The sequence below is a fragment of the Nannospalax galili genome, unplaced genomic scaffold (assembly GCF_000622305.1).
Source record: "Nannospalax galili isolate Female #2095 unplaced genomic scaffold, S.galili_v1.0 scaffold31, whole genome shotgun sequence".
NCBI lineage: Eukaryota > Metazoa > Chordata > Mammalia > Rodentia > Spalacidae > Nannospalax > Nannospalax galili.
The window spans coordinates 2,115,419-2,138,382 of NW_008332149.1; the positions used below are offsets into that span (position 1 = coordinate 2,115,419).

Sequence of the window (22,964 nt, forward strand, 5' to 3'; positions counted from 1 at the left end):
AGTGTTCTCTCTTTGTTCTGTACATTTAGTGATTCTACTATGATATGTCGTGGGGAGTTTCTTTTCTGATCCTGTCTATTTGGTGTCCTATGTGCTTCCTGTATTTGTATGGGGATGTCTTTCCTTGATTTTGGGAAATTCTCTTCTACAACCCTGTTTAAGATCTGGTCAGTACCATTAACTGGAAATTCCTCTCTTTCCTCTATTCCTATGATCTGTAGATTTGGTCTTTTCATGGTGTCCCACATCTCTTGCATATTCCATTCCTGTTTTTTTTTTTTAAAATTTTCCATACTCTTTGCTTGAGTGGTCCAATTCTTCAACTTTATCCTCCTGTGTTGATATTCTGTTTTCCATTTCCCCTGTTGTTTCAAGCTGACGTATTGAGTTTTGCAGTTCCTTCTTCATTTCCGCCTGAGTTTTCTTCAATGTTTCTATCTCTTTTGTGAATTCATTCAGAAGTTTATCCCTGTCTTCTTTTAGCTCTTTCATTTGTTTGTTCCTGTGTTCTTTAGGTTCATTGAATTCCTTGAACATGTTCATGACTGTTCTTTTATATTCAGTGTCCTGGGTTACCTCTGGGGGGTTCTCCTTGTAGAACTCTTCTACAGGATTGGTGGTTTGGTGGGGGCATAGTGTTTTGGCTCTCCATTTTATTATTCTTTCGTTGTGGTTTTGGCATGTGAATTTCTCTTGTTGTTTATGATTCTGATATGAGAATTATGTTGAAGTATGCATCTGTTTGTATTATCCGGGTGCCTAGATCCTTTCTTTATTGGTTATTTAAAGCTGGTTGGTACAAGGTTCAGGTTCTTTCAGGTTTATTTTGGAGGGAACTGATGGCTTCAGATCAGCTGTTCAGGGGTACCCACAGAAGCCCAATTCAGGTTCCAGTCAGGTACACTCACCAGTGGAGGCAGGATCCAGGGTCTCTCAGGCAGTCCTGTTAGTTGTCAATCCTATGGCAGAGGGAGGCTAGAGGGGTGCCAGAACTCTGCACTCTCTTGGTCTGCTGAGATCCCAGCCTTAGCCTACCAAAGCCAAATCTTCCCTGGGGCCTTGGGAGGGGTCTCACAGAATCCCAGGCCTGGGAGGGTGTGGTGCAATTAAGGGAAGCTCACCACCATGAGGGGCTGTCAGGCTGTCCCCTGGGTTCTCAGGCCCTCTGGTAGTTGGAGGCCGGAGGGAGTCCAGAACCCCGCACTCTAGTGATCTGCTGAGCTCCCACTGAGCAGCTACCCCGATGGAGTTCCGAACCCACTCTCTCAGGCTGTCCGCTAGGATCTCAGCCTTACTCTACCAAAGCCATAGCTCTGTAGCTAATATTTCTGACCTTAGTTCTTTATATACCTGCCTGTACTGTTACATTCCCCTTCCACATCAGTATGAGTTTCTTAGGAGGATCACATAAGTGAATTTGTCTTCAACCCAAAGAGCAACTCGGCTCTATCAGCAGCATGCATACATTAAGGAGGATCACAGCTAAGGAAGGGCCTTTCTTCCCTTTCCCTGAGTGCTAATGTTTGTGGCCGGTGTCACTTAATCTGCCTGCGTTAAGATGAAGAATAAAGCAGAAGGAGCTTGATGAAGCAGTGAGAATTCCAAGTACAGGTTTTTGTTTTTATTTTTTCTGTATTCTGTCACAGAATAGGTAGCATATGTCACTTTGTGCTGCAGGATAAAAGCTGCCTCAGGAGAAGCGCTCTTGCTGTGGAGGACCTGCCACATGAGCTGCTGTCTAAATTGGATGCTTTCTTTTACCTGAAAGCAGAATGGACTCTTTGGTTATTCAGACTTGGCTATTTGACCAAATTTTCTCCGAATGAATGACGTGAGCTTGGAACTTCAACGAAGCAATTGGTGTTTACGATAATGGAGTCAAAAATGTCCATAACTGTGACTTCAGAATCTGCAATGTGAATAAACTTTAGAGAAATGACTTGTGAAAACCGAGTGGAATTTTAGTGTATTATCACAGAGGAATATTCACATCATGAAAGACTATTGCAGTGCTCCTTCCTTTCCAGTCCTCAGAGTCGGGGCAGGTGTTCCTCCTACATGGTGTAGGTGTCCTGTAGAACAACAGCCTAATTTTGGGGTGTCTGGCAGTTTTTCCACAGTTAAGCTGTGTTTATCAAAACAATATCATAGTATTAAAGTGTTCTTATGGCATCCTATCAGGACTACATGATGCATACATGACGTTTTGATCATGTGCAAAACAGCTGGAAAGACCCAGGTATGTCCCAAACCAGACATTAAATATAAAATGTGTTAATTTACTGATTTAAAAGCTGTTTTAATTTGATACTTTGATAGGTTGCATTTTTTAAAGTAGCTTGTATTTGAAATAATTTTTGATTTACAGAAAAATTGCAAAGACGGCATGGGGAGTGTTGTGTGGAGGTCAGAGGACGGCTTGTGGGGTTAGTTCTCTCCTTTCACCATGTGGGTCCCAGGGATCAACGTGAGGTTGTCAGGCTCGGCTGAAAATGCCACTAAGCTAGCTTACTGGCCCTAAGATTTACTTTAGGAATAACTCTTATGAGAAGTAGGAATCAAAGTTGCCCACAGTTGTCTTGTGCAGGGTCATCATTGCTGATGCCTCACGTTTCCTTGGGCTGCTTTTGTTTCTTCCCCTCACAGTTGATATCAGACGACGCACATTTTCCGTATTTTCCATTTCCTCCTGCATGAGAATTCTCTCTCTCTCTCTCTCTCTCTCTCTCTCTCTCTCTCTCTTCTCTCTGTGGTTTTAAAGACTTTAAGTGTTGTGATAATATTGTACAATTGTGATGTGATAATATTGTACAATTAAGTTGTTCCTACTTTTACTGTAAAAAACAGTAAATACCTTTTTTGCATTTTTTTGAGACTTTATCAGTGTGTTTTCTTATGAACACTGTCCTCTTAAAAGAAGTCATTCTTGTTGCATATCTAACCATCTGAGAAATTTTCTTCAACGGAGAGCAGAGGGAAGTTTTGTGATAGAAGCTTCTTAGACTGGCGACTATAACACAGGTCTGTTTTTGGAGATGTAGCCAGTTGATTTTTTCTTCTGGTTCCTTTCATAAACGATAAAGCATCAATCTGTCTCTGTCCCTCTCATTTGTTTTCATAGTGATCCATTTTATACCTTTAAGCAGCCAATAGTGCTGACCCTCTAGTGGCCATTTCAGTTGGTGAGTTGTACTAAAAGGTTACTTTTGTTCTTTTTCTTACTATGTAAGTTCTCAAGAGGACTGCAAGGAAAACTGAAATAACTCTGATGTCAGCCTCTTTGTGATAAGGGAAATAAACCTGCGCTCTTTTTAAATGTTGCTCTGAAGTGGACAGTTCAGCAAGAAGAATGAAGACCACCTTCATTCTGGGGTAATTGTCTCTGAGGTTGATTCTTTCTCCTGCAGAGTCATTTTCTCTTTGGCACCTACTGCAACAGTGGCTTTATCCTTCCTTCACCCCACTTCTTTCAGCCCTGAAGGCCCTGTGGTGCTCCTCATCAGCAGTGGTGGCCCTTGCCCCTGACATGCAAGTGCCTTGTAGCTGTGCTGTGGTGGGTGAGCTTTGTCCTGGTGTAGCAGCCGGTGCTGGGCTCTGCAGCTCCACACCCTGCCATGCATTCGGTTTCCTCCCCTTAGGAAACTCTCCCACTGAAGCTGAGGCCCTCTGAATTCTGCCTGAGGACTGGTAGACTGCAGCTTCCTGTACACCTGCATGTCTGTGTCTATCAGTATTTTATTACCAGTTTTACTTACTGCAATGATAGTTCAGTTAAATATCAAATGAGCTGATGAAGGCTACTTTTTAAGTTATTTCCATTAAAATTGAGTGCTTTAGAAACACTTGAGTACTTTAAGAAAATTATTGTTGATTGGTTGTAGCTGACAGAACTAAGAGTGCAGATGAAAATCAGAGCAAATCTGGGTGGTGTGTCCATACTGTGCTCTAACAAACCATTAACCAAAAGTCAGAGAACACAAGTATTTGTACATTTTTTTGTGCTAAACCATTTTAAAGTAGGCTTCAGAAATCCTAAAACAGGATTCAGCTGGGCCAGGTGTGGTCTGCCCTTTAATTCCAGCAGGAGGCAGAGGCAGGTGGATCTCTGTAAGTTCAAGGTTAGCCTGGTCTACATAGTGAGTTCCAGGCCAGCTGGGGCTACAGGGAGACCCTGTCTCAAGAAAACCAGTCCTGTGGTCTTATCTCTCTTGAGCTCCTTCTTTTATCCCCAAGTTTCCTTGTATAACCCTCCTTCCTCCCTACCATTTGAATAACCCCATTTTTATCCATTTCTCCCTTAGTAACATCTGTTTCCTACTGTTCTTCTCTCTCAGGTTCTTTCTTTTCCTTTACCTCCCTGGCTCCTTTTCCTTATCCTGGTTCCTGTGGTTATGTCTGAATGCATACTCATTAATAAGGATTTGGTGCTAGGATCCACATATGAGGGAGAACATACATCTTTTGTTTTTCTGAGTCTGTGTTACTTCACTTAGTATAACAGTTTCTAGTTCCATCTGTTTACCTACAAATTTCATGATTTCATCTTTCTTTACTGCTGAGTAGAACCCCATTGTGTAAATATACCACATACTCATTAACCACTTATCAGTTGAGGGGCACTTAAGTTACTTTCATCTCTTAGCTATTGTGAAAAGAGCAGCAACAAACATGGCTGTACAAGTGTCTCTACAATAGGATGAGTCCTTTGGATAGATATCAAGGAGTGGTATAGTCGGGTCATATGGTAGGTTCATTTTTAGTTTTTTAAGAGTTCTCCACGCTGTTTTCCATAGAGGCTACATGAGTTTGCAATCCCACCAGCAGTGAATGAGCGTTCCTCTTTCTCCACATCTTCACCAGCATTTGGTATCATTTGTTCTCTTGATCCTAGCCAATCTGATTGGGGTATAGTGAAACCTTAGGGTCATTTTAATTTGCATTTCCCTAATTACTAATGATGTTGAACACTTTAAGATGTTTCTTAGTCAACTTTATTTCTTCCTTTGAGAATTCTGTTTAGATCATTAACCCATCTTTTTTTTTGTAATTTTTTTTTCATTTCATTACAGCTTTAACATTCAGTAACAATTTTCAGAGCAAGCATACATCTCTTTCAAAAGTGGCTGTAAATTTTTAGGTTCACAGTTGAATTAATACAGTTATAAAATATTGAACACAGTATAAACCCTGTAAGACATAAAATTGAATGAGTTTTTACCCTTTAAAGAAGATCTCCGTTTCATTTTAAAATATGCTGTTTCCTACATTTTTAATGCTACTAACACTTAGATGTTTGCACGTGTCTAATCTCTATGTACCTGATTATTACTAGTCACAGTTGATCACACTCAGATCCTTAGTACCTGAGTCTGGCTATAAAGTCATCAGGTAGATTCCACTGGTAATGTTTATCAGCTCTACTATTTAACATAAAGTACATTTTTATGCTTCCTCCTCAACTATGTTTTTGTTGATTTTTTTTGTGTGTATATCATACAGAACATCCCACACAATCTTATTCATCTCTATACCCACTTCCCAGATGACACCCTCCCATAGTCACCCCCCCACTGGAGCCCATATACTCTGTCATCCCTGTTACTGTCTACTATGTTGTTGGCACCCCCAGCCATTCCCCAGTGCTTGTCCATCTGCTGAATCTAGTCAGCCTATCTAGAGTTCCTTGTTTTAGGAAGATCAGCTGTTCCTCATCTAGCAGCAATCAGTTGTCAATATTCCTTTAGATAAGATTGGCGTCTACTGTCCATTTTCCCAGTTAAATGCTGGGTTACTGTCTGGGAGTCTTTTGGGCTACCCTGGCCAATAACTAAAAGGAAGGTATCTCCTGTCTGGCATTGTATCTTGTTATGTAGCCTTTAGCTATACATGTGGACTCTTAAAAAATTATATTGACCCCATTAATCTTTGGTTATACTTTCCTTTTGGGTGTTTAAGACCCTATAATTGGCCCAAATAAACCAATCTATTTTTACTCTTAAGGTCATTTGAGGATCTGTTCCTCACTGGTCACATGGCTTGGGAGGAGCCCCTGGCTCCTTTTACCAGTTCCATCTATGTGAAGATAAGTCAAAGGTCCTGCTCGACCATGGCTGGCTTTGCTTGGAAGCATGGAGGAAATGTTTCATATGAATTTAAGGAATTTTTTAAAAAATAATTCTACAAAGAATTGTAAAACATGGGGGTTTTGATTGGGATTGCATTGAATCTGTGTATTGCTTTTGGTAGACTGATCGTTTTCATAATATTAATTCTTCCAATCCATGAGCATGGGAGGTCATTCCATCTTCTGGTGTCTTCCTCAATCTCTTTCTTTAATGATTTAAAATTTTCATTGTAGAGGTCTTTAATGTCTTTGGTCAGGGGTTTATTCTGAGATACATTTTCTTTCTTTTTTCTTTCTTTTGAGGCTATTGTGAATGAGAGTGTTTCAGTGTACTTTTTCTCTGATTACTTGTTATTGGTATGCAAAAAGTATTGATTTTTGTAGATTATTTTTGTAACCTGCCACTTTACTGAAAGTGTTGTTCAGTTTTCTGGTAGAATTTTTGGATCTCTTCGTTATAGTATCATATCATCTGCCAAAAGGGATAATTTAACTTCTTCCTTACCAATTTGTACTCCTTTAATTTCCTTCTCCTGTCTTATTGCTCTAGCAAGAATTTCAAGCACTATATTGAAAGGAGTGGAGATAGTGGACAGCCTTGTCTGGTTCCTGATTTTAATGGGAATGCTTCTAGTTCTTCTCCATTTACAGTGATGTTGGCTGTGGATTTGTTGTATATAGCTTTAATTATGTTGATGTATGTTCCCTCCAGTCCAGTTCCATTTAGGACTTTTGTCATGAATGCTTGCTGAATTTTGTCAAAGGCCTTTTCTGCATCTATTGAGATGATGATGTGGTTTTTGTCTTTGAGTCCATTTATATAATTTATGATGTTTATTGACTTGGGTGTATTGAACCATCCCTGTATCTGTGGAATAAAGCCAACTTGATCTTGGTGGATAATCTTTTTGATGTGTGCCTGTATGCAATTTGCAAGTATTTTGTTGAGAATTTTTGTATCTATGTTCATTAAGGATATGAGTCTGTAGTTTTCCTCTTTGGTTATATCATTACCTGGTTTGAGTGTTAGAGTGATGCTGGCTTCATAGAAGGAATTTGGGAGTTCCCCCTCTGCTTCCACCTTTTTGAATAATTTAATTTAAGTAGTATTGGTTAGAGGTCTTTAAATGTCTGGTAGAATTCTCCTGCAAATCCATCTGTGCCTAGGCTTTTTTTAGTCAGGAAGTTTTGTATTACTGTTTGAATTTCCTTATATGTTATGGGTTTGTTTAAACTGTTGATCTCTTCTTGGTTTAACATTGGTGGTTCCTATGAGTTTCGATATCCATCTAGATTTTTTTAGGTTTTCAAATTTAATAGACTATATAGGTCCTTAAAGTATTTCCTTTTAATGTTCTGGATCTTTTGGGTGTCTGTTGTGATGTTTCCCCTTTCATCTTTGATTTTGTTGATTTGGATTTGCTCTTTCTTTTGGTTAACTGGGTGAAGGGTCGGTCTGTCTGTCTTGTTTAACTTTCCAAAGAACCAGCTCTTAGATTCATAGACTCTTTGTATTTTCTTTGTTTCTATTTTATTAATTTTTGCTGATTTTTTTTTCTCATCTGCTAGGTTTGGTTTCATTTGTTTTTGCCTTTCTAAACTCTTGACTTGCGTTGTCATTTATTTGTGCTCATTCTGATTTTTTTTCGGTCTTTTTGAGACAGGGTCTCCCTGTAGCCCCAGCTGTCCTGGAACTCACTATGTAGACCAGGCTGGCCTTGAACTCACAGAGATCTGCTGCCTCGGCCTCCCAAGTGCTGGGACGCCACCACACCTGGCTTATTTTTGTCTTGTTTTTTTTTTGGTCTCTTTCTGATTTTTTAAAGCAGGCACTTAGAGCTATAAACATCCCTCTTAGGGACTGCTTTTGAAGTGTCCCGTAGGTTTTGTTGTGTTGTATTATTCCTTCTGTTTAATTCCCAAAGTACTTTCATTTCTTTTTTTAAAATTATTTATTTAATAACCACATACTTAGAAGAAGCATTTCATTACAACAGCATTGGCATATTCAATAACAATTTCCTGAGCTAAGATGCATCTCTTTCAAAATTGGCTGTAAATTTTTAGGTTTACAGTTGAATTAATACAGTTATACAATATTGTACTCTGTATAAACCCTATAAGACATAAAATTAAATGAGGTTTTTAAACTTTAAAAAAAAGATCTCTATTTCATTATTAAAATATACAATTTCATACAGAAAAGTTCATTTTTAATACAATTGACACTAAGATGCACATGCATTTCTAATCTCTATATATCTGATTATTACTAGTCACAGGGTTACTTTCTGAGCTCCTTGGCATCTGAGCATCAGGTATATTTCCGTGGTAATGTTTTTCACATCTACTAATTAAGGAGCAAATTTTTATGCTTTGAAGAATTCTTTAAATTTTTTTTTTTAATTATTTTTTACACCCACTTCCCAGATAGCACCTTCCCATAGCCTCCCTCCCCCTACTAGAGCCCTTATACTCTGATATCCCTGCTACTGTCTGCGCTGTTGTCGGATTTTGTTTCTTAATCCATTCAGCTAGCCTGTGTCTTTTGACTCAGGAGTTCAGTCCATTGATATTTAAAGTTATTATTGAAAGCCCTGTATTAGTTGTCATCATTTTTATTACTGTTTGCATTTTTGTCTAATTTTGTGTTCCCACAATTATACCTTCATTTAGTTTCTTTCTGTTGCCCTGGGGTTTAGTTGTTTCTCTCTCTGTTCTCTGTATTGCTTCAAGTGTTCTCTGAAGGGCTGGTTTTGTGGACATGTATTCTTTCAACCTATTTGTGTCATGGAAGAGTTTTCTTTCTCCTTCAACTATAATAGACATTTTTGCTGGGGAAAGTGTTTTGGGCTGGCATCTGTTGTCATGTAGAACTGGAACTACCTTGGTCCAGGCTCTTCTGGCTTTCATAGTTTGCATTGATGAGTCAGCTGTAATTCTGATGGGTTTCCTTTGTATGTGACTTGTTGTTTTTCTTTTGCTGCTTTCAGAGAACACTCTTTGTTTTGTGCATGTAGTGTTTTTACTACGATGTGCCGTGGAGAGTTCCTGTTCTGGTCATGTCTATTTGGTGTTCTGTATGCTTCTTGTATTTGTATGGGTATGTCTTTCTTTAAGTTTGGGAAATTTTCTTCCACAATTCTGTTTAAGATCTGGTCCATACCATTAACCTGAAATTCCTCTCCTTTCTCTACACCTCTGATGCATAGATTCAGTCTTTTCATGGAGTCCCACATCTTCATATTCCATTCCTCTGATTTAAAAATTTTTTTTCATACTCTTTGCTTGTGTGGTCCAGTTCTTCAACTTTACTGTCCAGTGTTGATATTTTGTTTTCCATTTCATTCATTCTGTTCGTGAGGCTTTCTTCTGTTGTTTCACATTGGCTCTTTTTTTTCTTTGAGACAGGGTCTCCCTGTAGCCCTAGCTGGCCTAGAACTTACTATGTAGACCAGGCTGGCCTTGAACTCACAGAGATTCGCCTGCCTCTGCCTCCCAAGTGCTGGTGTCAAAGGTGTGCACCACCACGCCTGGCTCAAATTGGCTTATTGGGTTTTCCACTTCCTTCTCCATTTCAGCCTGAGTTTTCTTTAATATTTCTATTTCTTTTGTGAATCAGTCAGAAGTTTATCCCTATTTTCTTTTAGTTCATCTGTGTGTCCTTTAAATTGGTTGAATTCATGTCTGATTGTTCTTTTAAATTCTGAGTCATGGGTTATCTCTAGGGGTTTCTCCTTATAGAATTCTTCGGTAGAACTGGTGGAGTTGGTGGGAACACACTACTTCCGTATTATTATTTTTCCAGTGTGATTTTGGCATGTGGATTTCTTTTGTTGTTTGTGAATCTGGTATGAAACTCAAGTCTTCCTTTGTTGAGTTGAAGTCTGCTTCTGTTTGTATTATTGGTGTGCCTTGGTTGTTTTCTTATTTGGTATGTAAAACTGGTTGGTCTAGGTTTCAGGTTCTGTCAGATTTCATATTAGAGTTAACTCATGGCTTCAGATCAGCCACTCATGAGCTCCCACAGAGGCCCAAGTCAGGTACACTCAGGCTTCCTTCTACCGTTTGGACCCCTACTAGTGGGCACTCAGCATAGTCTCGGAAGCTCACTAAGGGGAAGCCTTATTTAGGTACTCTTGGACAGTCGATTAAGGTTGCAGTCCTTACTGTAGGGCAGAGAAGTCTAGCTCTGGTGAAGTGGCAGGGGCCTCATGTGATCCCAATGCAAGGGATTTGGCAAGGCTGGATATGGGGAGGCTCACCACCATGTGGAGGCTGAATCTAGGCACTCTCTGGCAGTCTGCTAAGGTCCTCTTTTTTTTTTTTTTTTTTTTCTGGTGGTGCTGGGAATTGGACCCAGGGCCACATACATTGTAGGCACGTGCTCCAACACTAACCTGGATTTTCAGCCTGATGAGACTCTTCCCTGATTAATGATCTTTGGCAAGAATGCTTCCCTGGTGGTGGTGTGTAGACCAGTACCTCACGTCAGGAGTCCTTCACTGTCAGCTTGTCCCAGGATCAGTGATGCTGCATTAGCTCACTTGGTTAAGGTGACATCTCCAGATTCTATACTGCGTGCTGCCTTTATCCTGGTGCGGTCAGTCATCTGTGGGCTCATGCTTTGAGATGGATCTTAATTCCTTACAACCCTTTTCCCAGTGGTGAAATCCTTTTCAGTTTCTGAACATCAGAATTTTAAAAATATCCTATAATCTCACTAGTTTGGGAAGGCTTAAAATGTTAGGATTTATGCATTCTTCTGAAAAGCTATTGAAACTTGAACTATACACGTTTTTCCTTGTAGAATTTAACCATTTTTATTTACCATTTTACCAGAGGAACAGAGAGTGAAGATGTAGCTTCCCTAGACAGAGCTGATTTCAAATCCTGATTTCATGCCTTATTATATGTATAGCCTCTGTAAGCCTCAGTCTCTGTACAGAGAAGACAGTAATCGCCACTCTTTATAGGATTGCTGTGAAGAGTAATGTGGCAGCACATGTGTGGTGCTCAGTTTGTGTGGTGCTCAGCACATAGCCAGGAGGCTTCTCGTTTTTACCATACTAAAAGTATTTGTGTGTTTACTAAACTTACATGTTATAGAAGGAAAAGGCAAGCGCTTCTTGTTCCTGCTCTGCTTCTTTTGACTCATTCTAGTGTTTAGATGGTCTTTGTTGTGGCTAGACACTGTACTGAAAGTGCTTTGGAAAGCCTGTGCTAGATTCTGTCTTGTGTGATTCTGTGTAGCTGTGGTGTAAGTGCTTCCTACTGTTTCTGCAGAAAGAAGGCACCCCAGTGCTCGTAGATCATACTGCTCTCCAAGATTAGTTAAGTAGCAGGATGCAAGGTAGCTTATTTGGTGATAGATCTTCAGATCCATTGCTCACAAACACGTATTCAGGTCTGAGGATAGTTAAGACTCCTTTAATAGTCTCTGTGAAGATAAAAAGAAGTCAGCAAGCATGGAAGCTATCATAAACTACTAGGGCTGTGATGGAAACACTCAGGAGACAACTTAAATTGGCTCCCACTGGCCAGAATATGGACAGTTTGAGCATCAAAAAGGGGTGACTTCAGTGGATTGAAACACATTAAATATCTTCAGATCTCTGAACTCATAGTGATACAAAAATATTGCTAGAATGTGTGCTCTGTGCCACTCTGTGTTACTTAGCTGCTATAGACTAACAGCTGATAGGTCCCTGGCCTGTAGATCAGCAGCTTCCAAACACCTTCAACACCCCAAACTTTTAAGCTCAAAACTATTTCTATGACTAATAGCATGGTTTCAGGCTCTGTGTAATAGTAACGTGTCAGAATTACACTTTCTCACTTCTGGAAGTTGTAGATTTCAGATTCAATTGTATTCATGCTTTTTCCACAGATTTCTGATGTGATAAAATGATAATTATGCTATAATGATTTCTGCAAACTGTTACTCAATGGAAAGGTGATGATTATCTTTTTAAATTTTAGGGAAATGTATTTTTTTTATAAAGTCCAAGATAGGTGTCATTATAAAAGAACTTTATTTTAGTTGTGTAGTCATTGAAAATTTTACCATCATATGCATATATTTTAAAACTAAGTCCTAAATAATACTTTCCAACAGTGTATGAACATATTTAAAATCCATTTTAAAGATTTTTCTGTGATTAATGCATATGTGGTTTTATAGTGGATTAGTATAATACATGGGTAGAGTTCTAACATTTATGGAGACATTAATGATTACTGACTGCTCTTAAGGGTCTTTAACATGAAATTTTGTCTGTGCTGACAGTGTTGTTAATTGGATGTGGATGCATATACCCCAAGTTATTAGAATTATATATAATGTCTACTAAAATTTAAGATTCTTTGGCGTTTGAAATGTAATATATTCTTTTACATTTATTTAACTAAAATTCTGTGAAGTGGACTTGATTTGTTCATCTTATGAATAATTGTTTTTAAGTGAAAAATGATCATGCAATTCATAGTCAGTTACTTAGAAAAGGAGAGAAATATCTGTGAGGTGTCTTGAGCTTGGGAAGTAGGTGCTCTGCAAAGCTGTTGCCTTACCTTTCCACTAAGTCTTCCCATGCACAAACTCAGAGTTCTAGTGGCATCCAGTGGGATAGGATGTCAGTCCTACGAGGACCCTTGTTGCCGCACAGTTGAGGGAAAGGAGGTTACCCTTAAACTTGAGGTATTTACATCATTTATGATGGATTTTCCATGAGGCAGAAAAAAGGGAATGATTACCAAAGATCACACCCTGGGGTAAATGCAAGCTTATGCAGCCACCTGCTTACTTTCCTCTGGAGTGTAATTAAAGGAACCTTTACTATTAAGGTTTTTAGGCACTGGGAAATGTTTAGTGTTTTCATATTCTGGGAAAGAAAATAACAGTTCCAATTAGAGAGGTGATTGGTTAGCGATAGCTTACTAACCTTATTATTTAAAGCTGTATATTTGTTGGGAGCTGTTTGTTTGTTTGTTTGTTTGTTTTAAGAACATTAGAAAGTAAAACCACGAGTACATTTCTACAAGGCTGGGCCCTAAGTGACCCTAACTCCACTAGTCTGCAGAAGCAGGGGACATGGCTGACCCTGTTCAGGCCTCATGGGACATGGCTGACCCAGTTCAGGGCTCATAGCACCTGATGCTGGCTTGGGAATTTCAGCAGAAAAAGAATGTTCTGACCAAGTTTCTAATCTTGGCTTTACTAATAATTAATCTTTTTCAACTGATTGAAGTTTTTTCTTCCTACCTCTCTGCCTTTTTCAAAATGTTAAAATGAAACTGAATACTATCTAGGGAGATCTGAGGCCCATCTAGTTTTAAGATTCTCTGATTCTCTTTAAGAAATATAATTTGACACAATTCAGCTTAATTTAATAAATATTTCCATAAGTATTTATTGAAAACTCAGTCCATAAAAGCAATTTCAGGCACAAAACATGCAAAGACACGATGTACTTAGGGAATGCTACATTGGGATTTGGGGAGGAAGGGAAAGTAAGGGAAACAGCACAGAAGCAGAAGACACCCACAGACTGTGCTGCGTTCTGGGCTTGTGAGAAGCAGACGGTATTTCCCAGAGCAGCACTCCGACTCTGACTTAGGCTTCCTGTTGGTCTGTTGTGCTTTTCTTGGCAGCATTTTCCATTCTTTGTAATAAGTTTCTGTGCTGTCATTGCTTTAAATTCTGTCTCCCCTTTAGATCAGAAGGTCACCGAGAGCTAAAACCAGAAGTGTTTACCTGGTGTGCCTAGGACCTTAGCATGGAGCCTGGTAGCTGGTGGGCATTTAGCAGTGACACATTGAGTGTAAGAATGACCAGGCAGGGAGGGCATGGTCCAGCCTAGGGACTTGGGCAGGTGGTATTGAAGTGAAGCAGAGTCCAAGGAAGTCTTGATAAAGAAAGAGTAGGCAGTATTTAGGTTCAGTCTCCAAAGTGGAATAGGCATTCACACTAAATGGATAGCCATCCGACAGAAGGTAGCCCGTCCCTGCCTGGGATTGCCCCGGGACTGGCCTGTTCTGGGTCAGAGGCTAGATGGAAAGCCTCTCTTGTATCATGCTTAACTTAAGTGCATCCCTAGCACCTCTGGGAGCTCTGACTGAATGTCTGTGAATCCAGATGTGCCCTGTGGGTATAAACTAAGAAATACATGCAAGTATGGTACTAATTGTTATAGTCATCTAGGTAGATTCTGTTATAATTAATAAACTTCAGACTCTTCAATTTGTGGCGAAGTATCATCTTGTATAAATTTTTCATCTGTAATGAAGATTATAATTCTCTCATAAGAAGGCCTTGAAATACTTTTGCTTTAAAAATAAATTGACTTTACCATGAATGTTGGGGAGCCAATAAAGAGCTGTAAATAGGGTTTCACACAATCTGTTCTGACCAGTGGCCATGGGAAGATGGCTTGGAGGAAAACTTGGAGTCCTTCTCACTGTTAGCCAGGTGAGGGTGGCCTTTGCCAGTCTAATGGAGAGCAAGGGCCTTGGTGTGCCATTTTCAAAACCTGCAAAAACAAATAAATACCTGAATGAATTTCTTTCCCCAACATAGTGAATATACACTCAGACATATTCATATGCATATTTAATCTTTAACAGAAAGTAAACAAGCTTTGGATTTTACTTTTTTCTCTGTATGTTATTTTCTTTGTTTTCATCATTCATTTTTTTTTTTTCTTATCCTTTTCAACTTGTGACCCTTCAGTTGAAATTAAATTTGGGCTGTAAGTTGACTCCTTGAATCTTTTCTTCACAAGCTTTCTTTGTATCTTCCAGAATAAAAAGGATTAACTCAGGGTTTCCAAAGTAAAAGCAAAGATTGTGATTAAAACTGAATTAGAATCTTTATTCTCTAGTATTTGCCAATAGTAAAATAAATAGCCCAGTCTTAAAGAAGCTTTAAAATAAGTCCTGGAGCCTTTGAAAACCCTTGGATTTTAATTAAAGAAATACAGAATACCATCACTTTCTGTTTGTCAGTGGAAAAAAATATGTATTTTTATATTTTCAAAGCTTAGCCCAGCAGCACATGGAGTACATCTGTTGGTATTCAGAACTTGGGGTGCACAAATGGATTCAGATGTTTAGGCCTTTGTCTGTGCTAGTCCCAGCACACCTCACCGGCTGAGCGTGGCACAGCCCAAACACAGTTTCTGAAAACAGAGCAGCTAGAGTTACTTCTAAAGCACTCTCTTGGGGACGGATAAAGTCAATCTCTGTTTATGTAACGAAATCAGGAGCAAGGGTCTGCTGTCGAGCTTGCGGATGGGATTCCATTGGTGTTGTCTTTCAGGGAAAGGACTGGATTTAATAAGCCTGTGTTCTGACTTGCTTTCTTGGAGAGGGAGCCGTGCAGCATACTCTAATGGATCATTTTGAACTACTTTGCTTAGTGTTTGAGCAATTGGTTTTAGTAAAATCAATGAGTTTATTGTGGAAGATGGGATATCAGTACCAGTTTTGCCTGATAAAAGGCTTAAATGTCTAACATTTCTTTATTATACATTGTTGCTGGCATTCGGTGAGGGCTGGGAGCAAGTGAGTGGGTCTACATATATTACTTAATCTTTTTGATGTACTTACATTTTAATTTAACTTGAACTTTCAAAACAAATTCTGCTGGTTTAGCCTGTTCTCAAATACTCATGAAATCCTTCCCATCTTACAAAATATTTATGAAGTATTTTTGAGAGTAAAATCTCATAAAGGTCTTTGGTTTGGGACCAGAGTTCAAAGGAAAGTCCGTTTGGTTTTGATTTGAAAACTGTAAAAACAAAATACCCTCAAAATGGCAGGGTGTGAACTGTTAACTTCAGTTTTATTGCAATCTGCTAAGCCCATCCCAGATGTTTCCAATTAAAAGCCAAGACTGTAACTTGACTGAGTATCATATGAAAGCATTTCTTTACTTTTCTCTGATTTTTTTTGGTCTTTTTGAGACAGGGTCTCCCTGTAGCCCCAGCTGACCTGGAACTCACTATGTAGACCAGGCTGGCCTTGAACTCACAGAGATCTGCCTGCCTCTGCCTCCCAAGTGCTGGGATTAAAGGTGTACGACACCACGCCTGGCCCTCTCTGATTTTTTTTTTTTCCTGAGAAATAAACAAAGTCTCAAATCCTTTAACTTTAATTAAAGAAATAACTTCTTGTTTACATGTTGCTTAAACTTACACAAAGAAAAATGCAATATTCAAAGATAGTTCTTACATCTCAGCTTTGCAAGCATGTGTAGTCCTGAATCCATGAAGCTTTGCATATTTCACGTTCCAAAGCCCCTCCTCTGCCCGCCCCAGAAAAAGAAAAAAAAATAAAAAATGTTAAGGCCATTGGAAATTAAAGTCATGTATTTTTGGATTTTGCACAACCAAAGAACAGTCTTTTTAACATTGTGAATGGCTTTAAAGGTGGTTATTCATTTCAGTCATTCATTCTGTGCTGTCTTCAGAGTTTTTCAAGGGCATATTCCAGTGCAATGGAAAGCGTAGAACTTTTATTTCTGATCAACTAACTATATATTCAATTGTAAGAAGTACTTTGATGGAAATCTGAGAAGACAGGAGATGTAAGAAGATAAAAGAAGCCATAATGTCATTTTAAAGCTGTGCATTTCATAATCTCTCTCCAGATAATATGGATTATAGCTGGATCCACTCATGAGCTTGAAACTTGCTTCAAATATGTCGTTCTGTATTAAGAGGCAAGATACTGGTAATAACTTTGACTGTATGGAAATTAGTATTTTTTTGTTTCAGAGAGAAGATGGAGTTACTCTTTATTATGAACTTAACATTTTGAATGCAGAGCTAAAGATAAATTTATTTTTGAAGCTTCCTCAAACCGTGAAGACACAGGACCACATAGCTAGCCCTAAAGATAAAACAGTTTCTCTTTTCATCTCCTGTTGGTGAAGTTTTGATGGACATGTATTTGGAGAGCCAGAGGGAGATAGCTATGTAGGTTTTAGATCTATATTTGCTATTGATGAGGGCCTATCCCCACCCCCCGCATGATGCTACTCAGCCTTGAAGCACAGTGCACACTGCAGAAGGTACTTTTTCTCCTGCTCAGAGAAAGCTGGTTTGTGGCGTCCTAGTGTGGCTCTCACTCTCTACAGAATTGCTATGAGGTGCCACGCAGGGCACTGGCCTCCAGTTGCAAGTCCCGGGACACAGCTGCCTCCTCTTTCCCTACAGGTACTGAGCATCTCTGAAGGCCCAGCTCAGCTTCTCGTCTTGAGTACCAAGTGCATATCAACAAGGCTTTGATTTTTGTCTTGAAAGTTATTTTGTAAATATGTGGAAAAATTGTAATTTTAGATTCAGCTAAAACGGGATAAGAAATGAGGTCACTACCTCACAGCTCCTCATTGCCGTCATATGACCTCAGTCAGTGGAGGAGTACTTCCCTTAGCTGTACACAAGGCCCCAGGTTTGGTCACTAGCACACGCACTAACACACCAGACACACACACACACACCAGACACACACACAAAGAATACTTGTTTTCACTGTCATGAGATTTGATTCAGATGACATGCACTGTTTTTCTGAGGACCGTGTTCTTAACCAACATAGGAAGAAAACAGTGTTCTCAGTGTCTTTATCAACCCCAGGTGACACTCCCAGCTCTGGTAGCAGAAGAGGCCTTGTTCCCTTTGTTGCTTTGTTTCATTGAGGTTTAATATGAAAAGCATGCTCTTCTTTGAAAAGAAAATATATACCAGTGAGATTTAAAAAGATTTTGTTTTAAGAGAGAGAACTAAATTGACATGGGTAGGTACTTACTAATCTTCTTGAGTATGAAAATCTTTTTAAAAAGATTTTAAGAAAAAAAATTTTTATGTGTTTGTTAGCCTATATGTATGTATATGTATACCACATGTGTGCCTGGTGCCTGTGGAGGTAAGAAGAGGGTGTCAAATCCCTTAGAGCTAGAGTTATAAGACAGTTGTTAGCTGCCATGTGGGTTCTGGGAACTGAACCTGGGTCCTCTATGAGAGCAACTATGCTCTTTATAAGTTCAGAGCTATCTCTCTTTTTAAGTTCAGTAATTCTTATAGATTCTCTCATGATAATGAGCTTGGTCTTTTAGCATTTGATGATAATTCATTGCATTCCCAAGGGTTGGAAGCTAGTTTTATACAATTAAAATTATGGTGGAATTGCATCCAAAATTCAAGTTTAGCGACTATTGATGGACTCCTGCATGCCATGTTAGTGGGTAAAACAGGTGGTACTAGAACGATACCCACAGTGTTTAGAGAAAGAAAGGAGAGAACAGCAGGGTGGAGAGTGGTGCTGGAGCCGTGTTTACCTCCTGGTTGTTTTCGGGACGTTAGTGACCAGCTCTGACTATAAATCTCTGACCCTACATTCTAACAAGAAGTTCCAGATCAGTGTAAATTAACAAGAACATAAATAAAAATGTTGCTAAACCCTGTAGAAGAAAAATAGTAAGGGGAGTAAGATGGGCTTCGTTGGGAGATGGCACTGAGCCTACTTGACAGAGCTGGGCCTGGTGCCACAGGCCTGGATCCCATCTACTCAAGAGAGTGAGACAGGAGGGTCCCAGGTTCAAGGCTGCCATGGACAGCTTAGTGAGACCCTGCTGGAAAATTTAAAGTTATAAAAAAGGAAAGAAAGAAAAAAGAGGATTGGGAATTTAACTTAGCTTAGTGGTAGATGGTTTGTGTAGCATCCACATGAAGGCCCTGGTTCCATTCCCAGTAATGCACCCATGCACACACATGCATGTGTCTGCACCATGGAAATGACCGTAAGGTGAGAGGAAAGCCATCTTGAGAAGCTCAAGGTGGAAGAGGCCTGGCATGTTCTAGTAGCTACCAAGATGCCTGTGTGGCCAAGGTGGCTTGATAGAAGAGGGGAAAGCTATAGAAAACCAGGCCAAAAGGACAATGATCACATCACATAGGACCTTGTTCACTGTGTCATATCTTTGGGTTCTGCTGCAAATTAAATGTGTGGAAATCAAATATATTTGGCAGTGTGAGGAAATATTCCTTTATTTAACTTTAAAAAAACATTTGTGTTGTTTTGTGTGTGTGTGTGTATATGTGTGTGTATGTTGGCACACGGATGCCATCACATACCTGTATATGTCAGAAGACAACTTGTGGGGGTTGGTTCTTTGTATCCTGTGGGTTCCTAGGATCAAACTTGGGTTAACTTGTCAGGCTTGACAGCAGATGTCTTTACTGCTGAGCCATCTCACCCGCATTTTTAAGTGGATTGCCAGTTGATGAGTGGATGCTGTAGGCTGCTGGGGTGAGACCCTGAGGAATGACTGCCCATGGGGTCCAGTCTTTGGGACTTGATGAAAATACTCAGTGATGATGGTTGAAGAACTTTGAAATAGAATAATGAAACACTAAAAAGGGTGACATTTATAGTATGTGAATTGTATCAGTAAGAATACTACAGAAATTGATGGCCAGGGCTAGAATCATTTCTTGTCGCTGGTTCATATAATTAGGTACATTTTTTTTTCCTTTGAAAATTCAGATTTCTTAACCAGGGGAAAATGCCTAAATGTTATTTGCATGTTTTCATTGGAAGTATAAGGTATTAGTCTATTTTAAAGTATCTTTGATGAAATCATTACTGACAGTGGAGTTCTCTCCACATGCATTCCTGTGTATTTTACATGCTCCACATACGGTTCTTCAGTAGAACATGATAGTGAGATCTTTTAACCTCTGATTACCACAATGAATGTAATATTTAGGCTGAATTCTTGCTAAACTAAGGTATTTTCTACATAATTTATTTTGCAATTCTTTCATAGGGCAGAAAATCAAGTCAGTCTGGTAATGTTCTTCAGTTATGGTCTAAAGCTTGCAAGTGGGAAGAATGCCTTTGTTCATTCCACTGGCCAAAATCAAGCTGAGCAATCCCCCTTCTGGAAGACATGGTCTTTTCTAATAGATGTAGAGCAGGAAATGTGTCTAGTTAGGGTTTTGAGGGTTTGGGTGGGTGTGTGTGTGTGTGTGTGTGTGTGTGTGTGTGTGTGTGTGTGTGTGTGTGTGTGTGTGTGTGTGTGTGTGTTTTCCAGTGTTTTAGATTTAACTTTGGTGTTTCTTAAACTTTTTATTCTATGACAACCTGGTAAAATTGATTGAAATACATTGTAACCGTATTTTAATTTTTTTCCCTCTTTTTCTCAGTGATTAGAGATGTAGCATAGTTTGGGTTTTACAAGTAGCCTTAAGTGGTTTTCGTTAAAGAGAAAATAATTGATTATTGCAGCTATATTTGGAAGAAAATATTAGCTCTTCTTTAGCAACTCGGCATTGAGTCATTCCTCTTCTAAACATGAACTTCTAAAGAGCTATGGAGTCTTGTCAGACCATTTTAAAAATCCTGAGAACTTCAGAAATCTGTGGTGACTCACTCACACTTCTCAGCACAGTCAGCATCCTCGGGAGAGCTGCTCATTGTTCCAGTCTGAATGAATGTACTTAGTGGGTGATTAAATATTTCTTCTTACTATGGGAAAGTATGTCCAAATCCTTAAGTAATTACATTCTTAACACAAACATCTCTAGTTTTCTTACAATGGGGAGCAGGCAGGGTGGCTTTCACATTCCTGTGGTTTTCATCTGTGCGATGGTGACCCTGAATTGAGCTTTAAGCACCCCAGTCACTTCACTCTCAACCAGCTTAGTTTAGAAAGCATGACATTTCACAGTAGTTGGTTTCATAAAATTGCATTCTTTGATGGTTTGAGAGACTATTTGATATAGGAAGAAGCCTGTACTTTGGAGAATAGCATTTAACGTAATTTACAAATTCAGTGTTAAATGACAGGCAGAACAAATGTGTGTGTTCTGATCTTGTAGTGAGGTAAATGTTGTAAAGATAAAACACCTAACACCATATGAACAAATATTATCTTCAAAGAACATTTTAAAAATGGAGGGACTTTGAGCACTTGTGCTCATCATGTAATACAATTTATGTACACCTCGTCTTTGTAGGGTTCTGTCACTCTGGTGGGATTGTGAGTTTTCCAAAGGCATGTTTTTGTTACCTAGTGCCTACCACTGATGAGGAATCATTTAATGTTGATTGACTAAGTTTTTTGTCAGTGTCATTGTTAAATTCAGACCAGGGGTTCAAGTGGCTCCCCTTACATCTACATGCATGCATGGACGATATTTGTAGGGAAATGGATTGCTCTAGCCTTCAGGACTGATGGTTGAGGTCTGACCACCCTCTCTCCACATGTTTTCCCTTTACATGTTAGCCAGTCAGCATTGACTTCAGCCTTAAGTTAGAAAATAGGATCATTCACACATTTGGTGCTTTAGTTGTTTGTTTAAACACATTTTTCTCACTAGGCATTCTTGGGTTTCCCTTATGTTCTGTCATTACAGCGTTGGCATGTGTCATTCCATTTTGGTTCTTTTCTTTTTTTGGACTTACTTATTTTTATGTGTTTTGCCTGCATGTATGTCAGCATACCACATGTGTGCAATGCTCATGGAGGCCAGAAGAGGGTGCTGGATCCCCTGGAACTGGAGTTAAGGACAGTTATTAGCTGTCATGTCAGTGCTGGAAACCAAATCCAAGTCCTCTGGAAGAGCGGCCAAGTGCTCTTAAGCCCTGAACCACCTCTCCAGCCCCTACTGTCTTCCTTATTCCTGTTGGTAATTTATTGCACAAAGTTGAGAAACCTAGAGTAATTAATCAAAAAGAAAATTCTGAAAATGGAGAGTGATGAGAGGATTAGATTGACCAGAGATTAAAATATAAGAGTTTTCATAGTGAAAACTATGTGGCACTGGCACATGACCAGCTGAGAACTCAGTGTATGTAGGAATTTAGTGGGGGAAGTGAAGAGTCTTCAAGAAATGATGTTGAGGCAATTGAGTAAGTATCTCAGTAAGAAAGTCAAGTCTTTTTCTTGTTCTTATACCAAAAGTTGTTGTGCTGAGCTGTAAAGATAATTGAAATCACTGTACTAGACTGTAACTTCTGTATCAGTTTTGAATTATTTAGAGAAGAGATATTTGGAATTTTGAACAAGTTTGAAGAACATGAAACTTTGATTTTTCTGAGAAATTTTGCTAATATGTTTGTGTGATTCTCTGTTAACTATGCGTTACCCATAAATAATTTTTTTTCTTCAACAAATATTGTATAGTGTTATACACTTGAAGCACGTAACTGAGTGATATACATGTGTATCTTTTTTTTGTTTGTTTTGAGACAGGGTCTCCCCATAGCCCCAGCTGGTTGAGGACAGTGAAATTTCACTGTGGAATTGTTCACGTTATACAGTTCTGAAATATATGAAAAGATTTGCTGTTTCTCACTAGCTTTTCAAAGACAACCTGATCGATTTCTTCCAAAGATAAAAAAAACTCAACTTCTAAATCTGACATGGCCTTCTAAATTTTGATGTGTCCTTTTAGAGAGCCTTGAATCAGATGTGCATTCTCTAGATAGGAGAGTGATCACTAACAGGCTCGCTTAGTATTTATGACAAAGCTGTTTCTGGTTGACATTAAGTCTGTGATCTTTGATCAGACCTTTCCTGGCCCCCTGGAGCCTTGGAACTCAGAGTTACTGTATTTCTAATGCCTTTTTTCTTCACTTCTCCTTAGGGTCAGTATAGACCTTCTGATTTGCTGTGTCCTGAGACATATATCTGGGTACCCATTGAGCAGTGCCTGCCTTCTCTTGACAACTCCAAGTACTGCCGTTTCAACCAGGATCCACAAGCAGGTATGTCTAGAACACAGCCCAGCTGGAAATCATTAACCTTACCGGGGCTCTTTGCAAGGACCAGACA

General features: G+C 39.2%; 1 protein-coding gene across 10 annotated transcripts in view; it reads left to right on the forward strand.

Annotated features, from left to right (window-relative positions):
• The window catches only part of Ate1 (arginyltransferase 1), a 164,415-nt gene that overhangs the window by 106,120 nt on the left and 35,331 nt on the right, over positions 1-22,964 (forward strand). For all 10 annotated transcript variants that reach the window (XM_029560730.1, XM_029560727.1, XM_008827281.3 and 7 more), the window contains one exon: positions 22,777-22,897. In XM_029560730.1, the coding sequence (XP_029416590.1) occupies positions 22,777-22,897 (121 nt within the window). The remainder of the gene's footprint in view (positions 1-22,776; positions 22,898-22,964) is intronic.